This window comes from Hippocampus comes, unplaced genomic scaffold (assembly GCF_001891065.2).
Source record: "Hippocampus comes isolate QL1 unplaced genomic scaffold, H_comes_QL1_v1.1 scaffold71, whole genome shotgun sequence".
Lineage (NCBI taxonomy): Eukaryota > Metazoa > Chordata > Actinopteri > Syngnathiformes > Syngnathidae > Hippocampus > Hippocampus comes.
This window is the reverse complement of record NW_017805932.1, coordinates 91,003-110,390: the sequence shown is the minus strand read 5'-3', so window position 1 is coordinate 110,390 and position 19,388 is coordinate 91,003. Positions and strand designations below refer to the sequence as shown.

At 47.8% G+C, this 19,388-nt stretch overlaps 1 protein-coding gene across 1 annotated transcript in view; it reads left to right on the top strand.

The window, feature by feature from the left end:
• The first annotated feature begins 5,130 nt into the window (after window positions 1-5,130).
• Window positions 5,131-19,388, top strand: part of zbtb10 (zinc finger and BTB domain containing 10) — a 22,079-nt gene continuing 7,821 nt past the window's right edge. Inside the window, exons 1-3 of the mRNA XM_019890309.1 lie at window positions 5,131-6,559; window positions 15,421-16,435; window positions 19,034-19,090. Coding sequence (XP_019745868.1) covers window positions 5,936-6,559; window positions 15,421-16,435; window positions 19,034-19,090 — 1,696 coding nt within the window. The 5' untranslated portion in view covers window positions 5,131-5,935. The remainder of the gene's footprint in view (window positions 6,560-15,420; window positions 16,436-19,033; window positions 19,091-19,388) is intronic.

Below are 19,388 nucleotides of genomic sequence, written 5' to 3'. Positions count from 1 at the left end.
CGATGGGGGTCCCACGCTGACGGCCGCGTCCTCTCCCACCTCGGCCGGCGGATCCGCGCGTTGCGGCGAGCCTGCGGGGTCAACACAAGCACGTTGATGGTGAGTTCAAGTACACACGCGAGCACCGGCGCTTTGACGGCTACGGGAGCGGTGGTACATCAATAATACCAAAGAGCATTGCCGATGGGGGTCCCACGCTGACGGCCGCGTCCTCTCCCACCTCGGCCGGCGGATCCGCGCGTTGCGGCGAGCCTGCGGGGTCAACACAAGCACGTTGATGGTGAGTTCAAGTACACACGCGAGCACCGGCGCTTTGACGGCTACGGGAGCGGTGGTACATCAATAATACCAAAGAGCATTGCTGTCAATCACACGCATCCGCGTCAAATGGTATTTGATCACATCAGTCGGAGGAAGTGGTTTTCGGAAGGATGCCTTTGCGCCACAGTCGAGCCGGAGCGCAACGTTCCTGCGTTGCCGTCGTCGTGAACGGCATTGTCATTGGAATCCGATGACGTCGCATCATAATCGGAGTAAATCGAAATGGAAGTGCAGTGAATTCATTGACGCCGTCGGAGTGACTCGATCGATCGTAATTGGACCACAACTGGCGTGAAGGGATCACATCGCGATCGGCGTGAATCGGTCGGAAATGATCTTGTGCTAGTTGACGGCAATTGTTAATCATTAACGTCGTCGCGTTGCGCCGTTTACCTCTGCCGGGGAGCGCCGGCGAGCCGGGCGGCGTGTCGCTGAAAGCGGGCGCCAGGTAAAGGTAGCTGGCGTTGACGCCTTGCTCAAAGTCGAAGGGTGAGCGGTACTCCTCCGCGGCCTCCATCGCATTGTCCGAGCGCCCGCGGAGCTATTCGGCATCAAGAACGGCGTCCCTTTTGCGCTCGGCGGTCTCCGTGGCGGCGTCATCGCGTGACCCTTTTTCCCACCCTACGCGTCCACGCCTCCCTCCGTCCTGGATGTCCCGTCGAGGCGTCACGTGAGCCAAGTGAAGAGCGTAATCTACCCTGTCCCAGATTACAGCCCGGCCGGCCGGCGTTAATCCGGGCCGGGGCCCGTCCGTCCATCTCTTTTATTCACGTCAGTTAGAATGGACGCACGGGGGGTGGCGGCGGGAATATTCTGTGTGTGTGTGTGTGTGTGTGTGTGTGTGTGTAAAATGCTTCTCATAATATGACAAGTGCGACTTCAAAGGCTGTTGGGTTTCCATTGTTTTTTATTATTATTATTTTTTGACACATTATTTTGTCTGTGCGGTTACATTTTATCACGCGTTCATTTTCGAAGGGGCGGGGGGGGGGGTCAGATTTACTGTTTTTTTCCCCTACAGTGATTAACATTAGTATGGAAGCGAATGTTTATAAAATGTACGTCAGGTAACGTCAAAAGGCTGAACAAGTTTTATTTCAGAACAACAACAACAACAAAAAAACCCTCCGGTTTTGTTAAAATATGTCTCGTTGAAAGCGGACATTGTTGGGTTACGTCAATTTTGACCAAACGGGAACAAGCGTCCGTTTGAGCGGCCTGATGGGTTGCAGCATCAAACCAATTAGCGTAATATTTGCCGCACAGCGTGTCACATGATGGGCCTGAAAAGCAAAATCACGGGACAAAGAGGGGATGGGGGGGCGCTGCCTCACTTTGCTACACTTCTGTCCCATGAGAAGTGGTCCTATGGACAAGGGGGGCGGGGGGGGTCGAGGTCGGTTACACGTAAACCAAAAAGAGAGAACCATCATAAATTGGTGAAATATGATGTAGACTCAAGCGCTGCTGCTTTCTGAAAGCGCGCTGGCGTCTCGGGTGGAAATCAAATTACAAGCAGCACTCCTCATGCTGCTCCAGATCAATCGCATCCAGAGGATGCAAAGAGAGGAAAAACAACACCGGCCGGAGTCGTTTCCAGCTCAGACTGGAGAGGGGGGCGGGGGTTGTTGCCATGACGACAAAGCGCCCATAAAAAGGAGCAATGTCAACGATGGGCCCTGATAATGTTGTGTTAGGTTAAACCTTACCTACAAATAAGATAATGCGTCAAAATCTCCGTTTACCAGGTTAAAGCAGAGGTTGCAGTATCATCTAGCTGCATAAAAACAAACATTTTAGAACTTATTTTGGAAGTGGTGTTTGTCCCCAGAAGGTCAATTCTTAAAATATAATGCAAAAAATATATATCTGTGTCATTACTCTGAGCATTTGTACGTTTTGCACTTTTTTTTTAATCGCTCTTCGTCTGAGGTTTCATTTGTTTTTTAAAGTCCAGTTATGGCACACAAAACTGTTTCACATCACAGGGTGCTCACAAAATACTCCACGTTGTGTACTCAGAAACACATGGAGTACTAAAGCACACACATGACATAATGTACAGTGTACTAGATCACCAAATATTAAAGAAAGTACACAAACACTCCAAATGCAGTGTACGAAAACACAAGATACTGCACATACCAGCTCATCTAGCTGCATAAAAACAAACATTTTAGAACTTATTTTGGAAGTGGTGTTTGTCCCCAGAAGGTCAATTCTTAAAATATAATGCAAAAAATATATATCTGTGTCATTACTCTGAGCATTTGTACGTTTTGCACTTTTTTTTTAATCGCTCTTCGTCTGAGGTTTCATTTGTTTTTTAAAGTCCAGTTATGGCACACAAAACTGTTTCACATCACAGGGTGCTCACAAAATACTCCACGTTGTGTACTCAGAAACACATGGAGTACTAAAGCACACACATGACATAATGTACAGTGTACTAGATCACCAAATATTAAAGTACACAAACACTCCAAATGCAGTGTACTAAAACACAAGATACTGCACATACCAGCTACTCAATGAACAGTGTACTTAAACACGAGACACCCATACAGTGTCCTAAAATACAAAACAACCAACATGCAGTTTACCGAGACGCCAGATAGTAAACATCGAGTACCAGAATACAAAATAATCAACTTGCAGTGCGTTCTGAAAGCAGAAAAACAAAGTGTCCAAAAACACTCAACGCAGAGTCGACGAATTACAAAAACGGGAGCGTCCGAAAATACTCTACATACGGAGAGTGAAACACAAACTACTATCATGCAGTGTACAGTGTACTCTTAAGATAAAATGCATTTGGCATGCTTGTGCTCTCTTCACTTCCTGCTTTTAGTTACTGACATGCGCACTCGAGCCTGTTTGGCCACTCAAAGATTAAACGCACATCTCAAAATGGATCTCGAACCCGGACAAGTGGCGTTTAAAACCATCATTGGACCGTTCTTTGTTTTTATTTTATTTTATTTATTGAATAGAAATTATTTGTCGCGTCAAATGAGCTGCGCGGACACGTTCACTTCCGTTTTCTGGGCATTACAAACCCACAAGAGAATATTTTCTTTGGTCCGCATTAAGACGTGAAGGTTGGGGCGCAAACCGAGATAGTTTGCTTGCCTACAGTTGACGTTTCCGTCTTTTTCTTCTTTGTTTGTTTTAAAAAGCGACAGCAAGCCAAATCTTCGAGCGAGACGTTCAGAAGCAATGATTTACCTTTCTCGTTGTCATCCATGAACGGGTCTAAGCGTGGATTCGGTGCGAGGCAGGAAAGTTGCAGTTCGGTTCAGTCGCGACACGCTTTTTAAGCGTTCAAATTGAATCTCCTCTTCTTCCTCTTGTTCTTCTCCTCCTTCTTCTTCTCTTCCTGGTCTCTGCCTTCTGGTCGCTGAGTGGCTGCCATTCACGGCGTGGGAGGCGGAGCCCGCTGCCTTGACGTCAGCGCGTACAAGTGTAAACAGAGGTGAGCACGTGGGTGTCAAAGCGGCGCTGTCAACATTGCGCACGCGCACCAAACAACCCATTTCGGCTGACGTGTTTCTGTCAAACACAAGCAGGAATTCTTATTTTGAGCATTTTTCATGGATTTTTTTTTTTGTTGTTGTGAAAATTGGTAAACAAAATAACATCGCTGTGTAGGTGAAATGTTCCACTCACTTTATCATTACAGAAACCAGAGAAAATGTGTGATATATTTAACCGTTATGAGACTTTATGTGCAATTTATATGTAATAGACAGTGAAACCTCCAGAGTACAACAAGGGACATTCGTAACTGTCATATGAGTATAAAGTGAAGCTAAACACTGGAGAATAGTGCTTAAATAAAGTAAAAACTGTCAGGCTTTGCAGGCACTTTGTTATGGGAAACTGGGTTTTAAACCAGAAGAGTAGAAATAATTTTTTTTGGCAAGCTTCTCTGTGCAATTTTTAGGCTCATATTAGGCATTACTCTTTTACCGACATGCTAATTACACACAGCTGCTATCTGACTAGGCCATATGTTCATTTTCCTTATGTATGGTTAGCATCACATGCTGCCCATCTAAAATCATTGAAGCAGGCACGACATATTTTAAGTTCGAAGAGCGAGCCAACGATATGGGAGAAATGCAAAGCGGGCCTCCAGGCCTGCCAGTCTGCCATTACACTAGCGTGACACATCCCCAAACAGACACCTTCATGTTGTCTCAGCCCGGGTTATGCCCCGCTGTTCACACGCTGTCTGCAAAGCCCTTAATTGGACACCCGTGAAACTTTACACCGGGCTATGCAAACTATCACGAGTGCACACACACACACACACACACACACACACACACACACACACTGCAAGGAAGCTGAAGTGCACATTCTGCCCTATCGCTGCACAGGACAACAACATTGTGGGATGGATACCTGATGTAACTACAGCATATTGGTATGTTGCCAGTTTTTACAACGATACAATAAGTAGCGTTGCTTAAATATTCAAAAAAATGTTTCAATTATAATTTTATCGTGCATTCATAACATAAAATATTGTAAAAGTGAATACGAAATATACATCCCACCATTAGGTATATTGTTGATTATAATGAGATTTTATGAAATATAAATGTTGTATTCATCATTCTGTATATTTTATACATATGTATAAAAATATTCAGAATAAACAGTCAAATATAAATATATACATTTTAATTAAACCTAATTAAACCTTTAGTACTATTGCATTATGTATTTTTTTTATTCACGATAAATAAAAATTCACCAAAATAAAACACACCTTTTACGTAAATTGTGTGATATTTAATGCAATAGCTCAATTCGATTCTCTCCTCTTTCATTTACAACCCCTTCCAACAACAAGGCGTACGTAGGAATAGTTGTTGCGATGTTTTGGTTGTGTTCTGTTGTATTATTGTTATTTTATGTTAGGTGTCCAGGAAAAAGGCGCTTTGTTCGAGCTGCAGGTTTTGTGAAAGCGCTGTATCCATAAAGAGGTATTGTATTTTTTGTTGGATGTATGTGATATCGGTATAATCAACAGTTTCCATAGGTCAGAAGAGCGTGAAGTCACGTGATCTTGTGATTCCCATCCAACGGGTCTGTTCAAAAAGTGCATTTCTGTGCTTGCAGCAGCGCCTGGGAGCGTTAAAGAGATAACGAAATAGAAAACAGCAAAACAAACGCGAGCGCGAGAGACGGAGAGATATGAGAAGCATGCGGAAAATGGGTGCAGCCTTGCACACACAAAAGCCCCCATTGGCGCTCCACAGCACCCCCATCTCGCCCTCTTCCAGGCGGCCCCCTCCCGTTCCTCCTCCCCCTCCTCCTCCACCACCACCAGTCGAGGTGCATTGTGGGGAGGAAAGTCGTTGCCATTCGACCTCTGCGGGGCCTGCGCGGACTCAGCCAGAACCCTGAAAATGGCATTATGCGCTTGAAAGGGACACTTATTTCCGCATAACCGAAACACTCGCACCGGCCGGGGGCCCCGCGACCGAACAACGACGAGCAACGACGGCGGCTGGGAGACAGCGAGGAGACGGAAGGGAAAAGGAACGTTTTGCCGTGGCGGGGGGGATCCTGGTGAGACATTTGTCATAAGCGCAAGAAAATGTCCGGCGAGAGGAACCGCAGGTCGCTGGCGTTCCGAGGCGGTGGACTAGCCGGGCTAACGGGCTCCGGAGGCGGCGGCGGCGGGGGGAACGGTAACAGCTGGGAGGCCCCGGCCTGCCACGATCGACATTTTAACGGCAACCGGCCGGACCAAGACGACGACGGGGACCTGGGGGCGACGGGACCAACGCGGAAGCGACGGGAGGGCGCCGGCTCGGTGAGCGACAGCACGGAGCTCGACGCCGAGGAGGAAGAGGACGCGGAGGGGGCGGCCGGGAGCCGCGGCGGCGACGCCGACTCGGCGGCGAACGGCTACAAGGAAGCGGGCAGCGGAGACTTGGCGGAGTCGGGGAGCGCCGAGGCGGGACCCAGGAAATGCGGCGTGGAGATGAGACCGCAGACGCTACTCCAGAAGCACTCGCTCTTCCACGCGTCGTGGCTCCACGAGTTCCCGTGGCTGCGCTTCTGCCAGCAGACGGGGCTCATGTCGTGCTCGTGGTGCCGCGAAGCCGCCACCCGCAGCAGCGACGAGCTCACCAAGGGCAGCCGCAGCTACAAGCGGGCCCTGCTCCTCCGACATCACCTGTCCTCCGAGCACGGCAGGAATGACCCCGGCAAACAGGTACCCGCTTCGGTAGCAACCCGAACCCCTGCGCCGCTGTCAAAACCTTAACCCAGGACGCTTTCAAAACATCCCCGAAATCACTTTAAATGCGACATTATCACAACTCTCGGCTGATACTTTGCTCACATTCGCGAACATTTTGAGTGTAAACGAGCTTGTCGAAGCCCCCCCACCCCGTAACGCCGTTCGCTTTGCGGGTAATTAGCCTCGGAGCTAGCTCCTAGCTTGCTGCTTGCTGGCTGTGTAAGCCGGGATTGGACGTTCGAGTCCGAGGTGAACCCCTCGCTGGAGACGCTGACTATCGTGCTACTGAGCTGGCTGTCGAGTTCAACTGTACGTTTTGGTGACGCCTCTGTGCTTCTTTTTCGCCTTTGTCGGAGTAAAAACAAAAGTAGTTGTTCAAGGCCAGGGTTCGGCTACATGTAGCCCGCGGTCCCATCAAGGCACAGGTTGAACCCTTTGATCAAGAGTTGATCTGACCAAGAGAAGGGCTTTGAATATTTGTTGCGGCGTTCCCTTAAAACTGCTGCCATAAAGTGACTTTGTTCATGTATCTTCTTGAATGATTGTTGAATTTGTTTGTCATTCATCAAATTCGCTTCGTTAATTGGTTACGTGTATTTTATTAAATATTCGGCAAGTTAATAAATTATTTCTTCATGTATCTTCTTGAATGATTGTTGAATTTGTTTCTGTCATTCATCAGATTCGCTTTGTTAATTGGTTATGTGTATTTTATTAAATGCTCGGCAAGTTAATAAATTATTTTGAAATATTGTTTTGTAAAATAAACAGTTTGATTACAAATTAACCTGTAAAATAGAGAATTACTTACAAATCCAAATAAACATTTTTACATATTTAATATTTTTATTTGATTAAAATGTGGGGAATTGTAAATGATGCAGTAATTTAAAAACAAATCGTATTATGAGACTATTTAACATCTTCCTGATAAATTTCCCAGATTTAGAAACAACCTCACACATCCATCTCTTCCAAAAAAAAAAAAAAAAAAAAATCAAAAATGACCCTTGAGCACAAACCCGTACACCCCTGTCTGAAATTTCAGCAGTTTTATTCATTTGGTACTGTACATAAGCCCCTCCCTTTCGTCTCCGTTTTTTTTGGTTGCATCAGCATCTGTCTTGATTACTATCTCGCCAGAGGTCACAATGACATGGGGAGCCGCACGCCAACTACCCCCCCTTTGGGCCCTCCTGTGCGGCCTCTCAAGGCTCGCGCTCCCTGGTGACCTCTGGAGCTTTTACACAACCTTCCCCCTCCTCCCCTTGGGGAGATAAATTAGAGGCGTTGTGCCAGAATGATCCCCTGCCCCCGCCCCCCACACCCATCCAAAATCTATACTGGACCCAAGCAAAAAAAAAAAAAATGTGGGGGTGGGAGGGTGAGAGCAGGGTGAAACAGAAGTCCCTAATACAGAGGTGTCAAACGGCGAGTATCTCATGGTTGCCGTTATAATGCGTATTTTCAGTTCATAGTTTGGTTCTTTTAGGGTACAGTAAGGTAGAAAAATGCAAATCTTTTTTTTTTTTTTTGTTTGTTTTTTTGTCAGTGGGGACAGAGACATGTTGACTTATAGTTGCATTTTGGACAAAATTGCACAGTTTGTGGGAAACTGATGTTTTGTTACTTGTGATTGTCAAGGTTTTGGATTGCCAAAAGTGTTATTTAAATATTTTGGAAGTTGGATGAATAATTAAGGTATTACTAGACTATAATAGTTTTTTGTTTTGTTGCCCCCCCCCCCCAATCAGTAATTGGTTGAAAACAGATATCATTTTCCGTCGTTGAAAAGCGAAACTATTACTAGCCTAGAATAGTCAAAATGTTGGGTCGGATCGAGCAAATCTCCTGATGGCATGATATATTTTCAAAAAGTCTTTTTTTTTTTTTTTTTTTTTTTTTGGTAGGTTTTTTTTTTTTGTTTTGTTTTTGTTTTGTTTTTTTTCAACATCACCGTCTTACAGCACTCCATCCATGTGGTCCGCTTCGGAAGCAGTCGTGTAACATCGACTGTTCCTCATTTTGGAGAGATCATGCGCGATCGTGCGAGAGTCTCTCTGAGAACCTTTTCCGAAATGGATAATGGGACCTAATCTTAATAGACCACGCACAATACAACCAAAACTTTTAAATTCCATGTCCCCCCCATCTTTCATAACAGTTTTTGTTGTTGTTGACTTTCGTCCCTTTGGGGCGTATCTTGTTATTCAGCCTTGTTGAAATCACCACTGAATATTTGAGGGCTACGTGACTGTAAAGACTATATGTGTGTGCGCGCGCGTTTTTTTTTTTTTTATGGCGCCAACATTTACACAGTGTTCTCAAATGCCATAAAACTAGGGAGTGTTTGGTCGACGTCACGGGCGATCCCAGGCGGGTGTCAAAGAGCGTTTTTGCGCGCAGCGAGCTGTCACGGCCGACTCTGAGGCCCGTTTGACTCGCAAGAGGATTGGACGACCGCATTTAGTTCCTTCCCGCGCCACACGCAATCACTAATCAGAATGACTTAAAGTGATCCACTAACGTGTACACACGTCTAATTGGGAAGGAGAGCGCTGCCAGTGGATTAGGCGGGTGGGGGCTCAGTGCCGCAGATCCTCCCCGGCAACGAGAACCCCCGCACGTACGCTATGTCCTCCACGCCCATACGCTGCTGAAGCGAATACTCGGCAAAGGTTTTTGCAAGAAGCGCGTTGTGGAAGTCGGCAAAGCGTTGGGAGGGAAGCTAACTCGATTAGCCGCCAGCATGCGGGGCAGCTGGGCTAAATGCGGGTTTCTTTCGGAGAGAGTAGGCTGTCTGGAATTGTCTCTGCGCCGTCTTGTGTCCGGATTTTAGCCAGAGCAGACCAAAATAAGTCTAGAAAGGTAAAAATGTGAAGAGAGAGACATTTTTAGGGGTATTCTGCACCAAAAAGTTGCACTGTATTTGTAAAAAAAAAACCCAAAACGAAAGACACGCCTGATTGAAACTTTTATCCGCCCAGTTTGATTAAATGTTACTGAAGAGCCTTTTTAGTTGCAGGGGGGAAAAAAATGCAGCTAGCGGAAAACCACATTTGTCGGCGTTGAGCCATTTGCCAAGCTGTCAAACCAAAACTTAAAACGCGCTAAAAATGTGAATGAGGATGAAATAGGCGAACAAGACTTGAGAATCTTTCTACCAAGATTGAGCACAAATGTTTTTGACATTTTCAGGCATTTTCATTTTGGCTAACGTCGTCCGTTTCGACGTCGCCGGTGATGTAGCTTAGTTGTATTTGTTTGCCTTGGTTACCACAGAAATTGAACTGCAGTTTCAGAGCACAGGAGAAAAAAAAAAATCTCTCGGAATTTAGTTTCAGTTTTGTTCTCCTCCGTGTGCGCCAACGACCCTTCAAAACCAGGCAGGACAGGACAGGTTGGAGAACTTTTTTTTTTTTTTTTTTTTTTTAAAGCGGGAGTTGGGTATGGATTTTGCCACCGAGTCGGGAAACCTCATGTTGCCCCCCCAAAACCAAAGTTTAGTCTGGCCCTCGGAGGGGAACAATGTAGCCCACCCTTGCGGTACGTGTGGCTTGTTGAAGCCCCGCCCCTCCGGTTGAGTCAAAGATCAGCCAACTGAAGTGATCCCCAAGAGCCCAAAATTGCGGGGTCATTTCACCCCTTTATTGTACCTTTGACAAAGACAAGGCCACACCCCTTTTTTCGGGGTGGGGGGGGGGTGCTGTTTGCAGTCCGAGACAAGATACAGCGGTAGACGGGATGTTTATTGGGGGCCACAGGTCATTAAAATGGGGCGGACTGCCGCCAGAGGGAAAATTCTTGTTGAATTAGCGACTCTCTGCCCTCTTCCCCTCGTCTACTTCTTCTTCTCTGGCGCGCCATTGTTGAGCGGCCGGGAGACACACCTCCCACACCTTGGGCCAAATGCACACAGCTGTATTGTTCTGCTATCTGGGGGCGGGCTGGTTGATGAGACGAGACGTCTTTTTTGGGGAGTTGGGGGGGGGGGGTCCGGCCATGAGACTGGATGAAGTTTAGGGTGGGGTTCTCGAGGGGGCTTCAATTTCTGCGTGGCGACGCTGCTGGATTACATTTCAGGGTGTGTCATGTTTGCCGCGGATCGGCCGCCACTGGAGTGGGCGGGGCTCCGCGCTTTGCTTAGGATTGAGGTTTATTTGTGCTGCGGCCTATCGTGATGCCTCGCTCGGCCCCTCCATCTTGGGTTGTTGCGACCTGCCACCCAACTTTCACTTCGTGTGCTACACAGTGCTGCCTTGACTTGAGAGTTTAATTTGGTCCGAATCACGCTTGTAACCTAATTTGCTGGTCTGTCAAATCAAATTTTGAAATGCTGTTAGCTCCTTCAAGCACCCAAATATTTTTTATTTTTTTAATGGAGAAAATTTGTACTGCACCAATGACACATGAAAGAGAACGTAAAGACATTTCAAATTACTTGACGTACCGTAGTAACTGTGTGTTCAATGTGTTCCCTGAATGGGCGTGGCCTAATGAGTAACGTTAGGTGCTCGACTCACATTTTTGTGCGAGTGTCGGGACATGAGTTGTGGCCTACAGCAGCTCCTTGGGTGGTTTCATTTTGTATTTATTTCTTGCATCAAGACTGTGGCTCTCCTTGCCCACATGTGAGGGCATGACAGTATTTTCATCGCCGGGTGAAATTCTGGAGTAATGTCCAATTCTTTCACGTCGTCGCTTCTCGTGCGGTTGTTTCGCTGCACAAATGGCAGAAAAAAAACTGCAGGGGACTCATCCTGAACAGGATCTCCAAATCCGAAGTTTCTCTAGAACGCCTTTAGGTCCACCGCGGTCTGATCTGGGACCTTGGGAGGCCTCACATGTGATTGGTGTCACATTTGAACCTTTTTTTAAGCGGAACGTCTGGAAATACAAACCTTTCGTGCCAGGGACCACCTTGGAAAAAAATTTTTGGGACGGGTAGACGTGGGAGAGGGTCTCTCCTAGCTTGTTTGTGAAGTTCACGTTTGTAAGGAAATTTTGGATTGCGTCGGCACGTTGAATTTGACTCTGATGCATCCGCCCTCGCCCGAGTTGCCTCGGCGCACCCCCTGGCTCCGTCCTGCGCGGTCTGAAGAAGGGGAAGGAGAAGAAGTGATTTCACAAAAGGCCCACAGTGAGTGGGCAATGAGCCTCGGGGAGAACGCGGGGCATTGTGAAGGCCGCGGAGAAAAAAGAAAGAAATAAATGGGGTGACCCGTCAACTTGGGCGCTCGCTTGTTCCTTCCAAGTGCCCTCCTCCGCTTGCTCCACATTTTCTCTCAAGGTCTGGCCAGCCATCAGCCGTCTCTCATGTCGCCTTTGTAACTTTTCCTCCATTATAAGGCTCCTTTTCAGCCGATGTCGCGAGCGTGTCGTTCGGCTTGCTGAAGCGTGCTCCCATTGGCTCTCTCGCAATCCCTCACATCCCATCGCCCGTACTCTCTCTCTCTCTCTCTCTCTCTCTCTCTCTCTCTCTCTCTCTCTCTCTGTGCCCGGGCTGCTGTGCAGAGAGTGGGGGCTGGGTGTGGGGACCTCTGAGAAATGGATTTCATCGGCTGAAACCCCAGATGTGCGCGTGCGCCCATGGTGGGGGGTGGGGGGTGGGGGGGGCGTGCAGTGGGCAGCTCGCTTTCTGTGTGTTTACGAGGGTGGTGGCAGAAATGCCAGAGCAATGTGAATTATTCTGGATTAGGACATCTGCTGTGCGATTTGTTTGCCCCCCTCCCCCCCAAAAAATAAAAATAAAATAAAATAAAAAGTCACAATGGAGGCGTTGGCAATGCTTGCCATTTGTGCGAGACGGACACGCTACCCCGTCTGAGTTGCTCGGTACCAGCCGGTCTCTTTGGCTTGTGAGGAGGGCAGGTGGGGGAGTGAGTTTGGAGGGGGGGGTGCTGTTACGGGGTCGGTCGACTTGTCCGCCAGCTCCCTTCGCCAATCGTGCATCCTTGGACAGCCCTCCTCCAGGTCTTCTCTTTGTTTCACTGTACAAAGAGGCCACCATTAGATGGGGAGGCCACATCTGCAGTGCAGCCTGGGGGAGGGGGGGGGGAAATCTCACACAGCACTTCCCTTTTTTTTTCTCCACACTTTTTAAAAACAAAACTATACAGTCATTATTTTCCAAATAAAAGCAAATGTCGGAAATGAAATGAAGTGAAGATTGCCACACTTCATTTTGGTCGTCTTATTCCAGAATGAAATCGATACATTTGTACTTAAAAATTCTCCACATGATAACATGGGGAGGAAAAAGAAAGTCGTTATTTTTGCAAATTGTCAACAAAAAGAATCAGAAGCGTTTTGTTTTTTTTTTTTCCCCCCAGAAAATATAAAATCCTCAACTATTTTACTGTCCTCCCCAAATTTGGGTGAAATCGTAACGTACAATAATTGACGAGCAATTGAAGAAGTCGCACCTGCAGTCATGCAAAGATTCGGAAGGTTTGTCTGATTCGAAAATCAACTTGGAGGGAAACATTTTCAACTGTGCCCCAGCCGATAGGAAATAGAATTAAAAATTTTTGTTATTTATTTTTTTTTACATTGCATCGCAAACGAGCAGCGAAGGTATCTTTTTTTTTTACCCAAAACTATTAGTACGTCATTTGGGGAACAGAAGAAGTCCCATCTGCGGTTGCCTGATTGTGATTTCTCGACATCCCGCATGTTGTCTATTCAGAACCAGGCCAAAATTTGGGGTTTGACAACATTCGTTTTTGTCGGAACCAAATTTCTGCCATGGAAGTGAAGGGAGCTTCCATGACTTCAATCGCACTCATCTGAGACGTTGCGATCCCAACTTCCTTCAGAACACGATACGTTGCAACGAACGATTGACTCGAAACAGCGTCGACGTCTCGTCATGAACCAAAAAAAATCAGAAAGAAGCCAGCCGTGCCGTTGCTCTCCGTGTTTTGGCTGAAGACTCAATTTCTGCGGTTCAGAAGGAAAGAATCTATGAGATTGTTTTGTTCCAGAGCTGCCGTGTCTCAGTCTCAACTTTTTTTTTTGGTGGGGCAAACGGCGGGTTGGGATCTCTTGCTGCTGTTTTGCTCGCAGACGTCCCAATCTGTCAAATTTGTTCCCTCTTCCCGCAACAAATTGGTTTGGCCCAAGATTATTATTATTATTATTATTAGAAATGGCTGCTTTTTTTGATTAGCATGGCGCTTTCCAACATCGCACAATTTTCTCACAAGTGTGTACAGTCTGGCAAAAATGTCATTTTGGGGCGAAGCGCCGCATCACCAACAGTTGGACATGCAAACCTGAAAGTCTCGGGAAGAGTTTGCTCTTGATCTCGGGGCCTGGCTTGGAAGCAACAACCTGACAGTGTCTTCCAGTCCGGGCAGCCCATCCCTCCATTGTACCTCATTTGTATCCCCGCTCCCCTTTTGCAAGCCTGTCGGACCAGTTTGTGGTCTCCCCCCCCCGCCCCCTCAGCCGCCAGCAGGCGTGTCAGGAACCCTGGGGGCATTTGCCGACGCCACGGTGTTTAGTAAAGATGAGGCTCCTGCCAGGGAAATGTCCTATTTTGTATAAGCACACAACTGTCCTTTTATTTTGTACACCCTGTGCTCCAAATGTCCTTCGGCAAACTTCCCGAGCCGTTGCTCCCCTTTTACAACCGAATCTACGCGCCCCCCCCCCCCTTACTCCATTTGCACGTCCTTTTAAATGACAGCCAAACGAAAGACGGTACCCCAAATTTGGCCTTTCGTCCATTTTACGCGCAATTTGGGAGTCGTCATTTTCGGGGAATGTGGCTTTTTTTTTTTTTTTTTTTCCCTGACCAGATTTGCACCTGCAAAAATAACGGCACAAATAAGGTGCAACCCGAGGTCGGAAAGAAATCCGATGACAACTCACCACTGTCATCGTGCGAGAAATGAAATCCAGGATGTCCATAAAGTCTCTCTACCATTTCAAAAATGTATCAAAAATGCAATTGATTGGATATTTTATTCAGATTTGTTCTATTGTATTCAGCATTTATTAGTTTTTGTTTTTTTTATTTACCTCTTTTAATACATTTCTACGTGGGCGCTATTAGTTGCACGAAGCACATCAAGACGAAACTCGATTTTTTTTGCCATGTACATGCAGCCCCCAATGTGGTGGTGCACCATCGAGCAGAAATTGATGTCTCGTTGAAGAAAAATGGACCAATTATAAACAAACGGGGTCCCTGAAACACACAAATGCAGTGTGATTAAAAAAAACTTTAATAAACACCAAATACAATAAAACAAATCTGAATAAAATATCGAATCAATTGCATTTTTTATGAATTTTTGAAATGGTAAAGAGACTTTATGGACTCCCTCTACAAAGGGGCACTCTGGAATAGACACATCGTATTCACTCATAATCTGTCGTCGGCAATTTTCGCCCCAAAGTTTGTAGGGAGCCCAAAAAGCTTGACGCAATTCTTGCAAATTTTGTCCACTTCCACTCCAGAAAAAAAAATGTTTGAGTTTTTAAACCCTGGAGAACCCAAAGGGTCCAATTTGGCCTTTATCCTAAATTAGGATTAAGGCATTGAATATTTGAAAAAATTGTGGTGTTCAGTGAACATATAGCAGTCATTTCATGTATAATTCATCATTTTCCAAAGAAGAAAAGGGTTCTTGGGTTCTCCAGGGTTAAGCCCACCGAATATGACAACTTCAAATACTTTGGCGAATAACAGTCAAAGAGAGCGGGTGACTTTAATCATCAGCTTCTCCAAAAGGACCCGTTTTTGGTTCACGTCACATGGCAGCGTTCATTTTGGCCACGCCTGGTCCTTGAGTACCCGTCTCGTTTTGTCTCTCTCGACCAAGGAATCGGGAAGACCCCTGGACAACGCCAGCCCGTCCACCAACTCCTCCGAGGACGACTACCGCAACAAGCCCAACGAGAACTCGTACTGCTACCAGCTGCTGCAGGAGCTGGACAAGCAGCGCAAGAGCGGCATCCTGTGCGACGTCAACATCGTGGTGTCGGGCCAGGTGTTCCGAGCCCACAAGAACATCCTGGTGGCGGGCAGCCGCTACTTCAAGACCCTCTACTGCCTGACGCAGAGCGAGGCGCAGGACCGGGCCACCGTCACGCACCTGGACGTGGCCGCCGTGCAGGGTTTCTCGGTCATCCTGGACTTTCTCTACTCGGGCAACCTGCTGCTCACCAGCCAGAACGCCATCGAGGTCATGTCGGTGGCCAGCTACCTGCAGATGACCGAGGTGGTGCAGTCGTGCCGGGCTTTCATCAAGGACGCGCTCAACATCAGCATCAAGCAGGAGGCGCCCGACTCGGTGGTGGTGGACTACAACAAGCGGCAGACGGTGACCAAGGAAGGCCCGCGGGGCCACGCCGACCGCAAGCCCGGCAACTTCTGGGCCACCAGTATCCTCTCCAAGCTCTCCATCCAAGCGAGCGGCAACAGCCAAGGGAAGGAGTCGGCGGCAAAGGAGGACGGCGAGGAAGACGGCGGCGGCGGCGGCGGGAGGGTGAAGGAGGAGTCCAGCGACGTGGAGGTGACGCCGGTCGGGGCCGGTCCCCCCGGCGCTCCCCCGGGGAGCTGGAGCCACCACAACGACAACTCCTCCGACTCGGCCGACAACAACGAGGCCCGCTCGCAGGTTTTCGTCTGGAACGAGCCCGGCGCGGCGGCGGCCATCAAGCGCGAGGCGCCCGACGCCGCTGCCGGCAGCGGGCGGCGGAAAAAGCAGGCCGCCACGCGGAGGTTCGTCTACAACTTCCCGCCGGAGCCCGAGGAGGGCTTCGACGAGGGCATGTTCGTCCAGCCGTCCGCCTCCTACCCCCGGGAGGACTTCTCGGCGCTCTCGGAAAACGCCGGTAAGGCGCACATTGGCACTCTTAAAATGGCCGCCGTATTCGTTTCCTCACCACCTCCCTTTTAAATTCTTTTTTTTTTTTTTTTTTGCCGACGTGATGTTGTTAGCCGTCACAGCAGATCGTTTTCACCCTCGTTCCGAATATTTAGTTGACGACAAAGAAATGTAATCATGCTTGAGACACAAGTAGGCGCAAATGTGAATCGCAGCCGCGTTCCCCCAGTTTGGGAGAGCTAAACCGCCAAAGGCTGCACCAAAACTGTCTTCTCTTTTAAAACTTTGGAGATATCGCAAGCGCTTTTTGGTTGCAAAACCCCCCTATTTAAACAGAAACAAAAATCCCAAAAGTGAAGTCAAAAGAAACCCCAAATGAGCTCACCGTGACACCATAATTCACTTTCCGGTCCAGGTTTTGACAAGGCGTTACATTTTTGAAAATAGTTTGTCTGGATTTCCAAACGGGTCATCGGGAAGGTGAAAAGTCAAATTTATCGGTTGGGAAAAAAAGAAAAAAGCTTATTCAGGCGCACAATTTGAAATTTGCTGGCTGAGGAGGTGCGAATGGTCATAAATTAAGTCATCACTTCTCATGAGCGTGCTTGTAAATGTGCGTGTATGTTTGTGTGCATGTAAATGTTGCAAGTCTATGTACGTGTTGTTTTTGTGTGTCTGCGTACCTCAGGTTTGGCACGTGTGAACGTGTGTGTATATGTCAATGCAGCCTTGCGCCTGTTAAATGTACGTTTGCATTTGTAAGTGCGCCTTCATGTCAAGTCAGCTTTTATTGTCCAATATGCTCGATGTGCAACATACAGCACAGATGAAATTACTTTCCTCTCTCAACCGCAGCGCAAACATGTCGTGCATTGAACACACACACACAGCTAAAATTTACGTTCAAATTCCAGACGTTTTAAAGGCTGGCGTGTGGCCGTCGCACGCCCCCCCCATACCCGAGCTGGGCTGCGCGTGCGCGCTCATCAAGCAGGCTCAACCTGGCCCGCCGTTTCCTCCTGATGATCCCCCGCTAATCGCTCCCGAGCCGAGCGGGGGGAAGGGGGGGCGTTAACCCACGTTAACGGCTGCTTTGTGGGCGCTGACGCCACACAAGCCTTCGCCACACACTCTTGCCCTTCCTTCCACAATAAAAAAAAAAAACAAAAAAATAAATCGGCATGACTCCCATTTGAAAATCCTCTTTGTGTCCTTCCATACATGTTGATTTCATCCTGGAATAACCTTTTAATCTCCCCGTCGCCCTTTCTCGTACGGCCTAATCTCTCCTCCGGCCATTAAAGCGGCGCTCCTCCACCGTGACGGAAGCACGGGGCGTTTTTTTTTTTTTTTTCTTCAACATTTGCTTCCCTCCCTAATGCAGGATAATGAAGGACGCGTAGGGGGGGGGGACAAGGGAGGGGAGGGGGGGAATCCTCTCCCTCAGGCCTCCCCCATAAATGTGCTGCAATGCTCTTAGCGCCTGCAGCTCCTCTAATGCGCTCCACAAGTGATGCCTTGTGGGGAAGGGGGCGGGGGCGCACTAATGGCCTGCGCTCAAGGGTGCGCAGATACATGTTGGCCGCCATGCGGGAAGCAAATGTGCACGCTTTTGATGATCCTTATCAGCAAAACGGATCGTCTTCTCCTCGCCCGTCCAGCGGCCACGGCCAATTAAGGCGCAACACAGTGGGGCGTTTTGTTGCGCGCGTCACATGGCTTCCGCGCCGTCGCCGCAAAAGCAAAGAACAGGACGCAAATGATTTGGTGGGAATTCGACACTAATCAACCTCGCCTGCACTCTCGGAATCAAGTGCTCGAATCTAAGCCCATGAACTTTGAGCCCTGTTCAAATTCACTTTTCATGTGATTTTAAAAAAAAAGGAATAAAATGAAGCTATTTCTTTGAAGGAAAGCGAAGCTACTGAGATAACGCCATTGTAAAAGCGTGAGCTGCCCGATCAGCTGACCTTTGTTTGGGAATAACCAGAGTGGCTTCAAATGGCAACTCCCGTTGAGTGGGATTTGTTCCGAGTACACTTTAGTTTTGAGGGTGTGCACACTTATACAACCACTGTTGTTCAGTTCTTTGCCAAATCGAGGTTGGCAGATTTAAGGTCACGATGGTTGACAACGTTTCAAATGACGTAACTTGGCCTCGTGTTTTTTTTTTTTTGTTGTTTTTTTTAATCACAAAAAAAATAAAATAAAACTACCGTTGGTGGGCGTGGCCACCTGGCTAAACCATTGGCTCTTTTCCAAGTCTTGACCAAGGGAGCGTGGCAGCCATGTTCTCAGTGGGACAAAGGAACTCAACATGGAGGAACGCACACTTTCAGGTGTGCCCCAAGCCCTCCCCACTTCCCAGCCAACGCTACTTTACATATAATAGGGCCCCGCGCGCGCGTGCGTGCATTTTTATGTAAGCAAAGCCTGAATTGTTCCCTGTGTGTGTGGACTGGTTAGTTGTGTACACAAAAACGTGGCTCCCGCCTCCCCTCTGACAAACCTCTCACCTCCCCCTTCTTTTTTTTTTGGTCTTGTTTTTATGTCTCCCTCTCGCTTCTCTCCTCATATCCCCAAACCCCGCCCCCCTCTTTCCCAGAGCTGGCCAATCAGATCCAGTACAGCATCATCCAGCCAGGGGAGTCCTGGGAGAACGGTAAGCGGCAATGATGAGCACACGCCCTCGCATGCCATGCGCTTTTTTTTCGCACAGGTGGCCCCGAAATCCGGGCGCTCGACCATTTTAATGGAGGCCACCTCGCGGTCTGAAGCACAAATCAAAATATAAAATGCTTTCAAAATATTAACTTTATGCTCAGGACTGAGTTAAAATTCATCAACCAATACACCGACCCAAATTTTAGGGCGGTTTGGTGCAACAAAAAAACAAAAGCAATCGAGGGTTAAACAAGCCATACACGAAGTCTATTCGTCTATGGCGCGGCCATATCGGC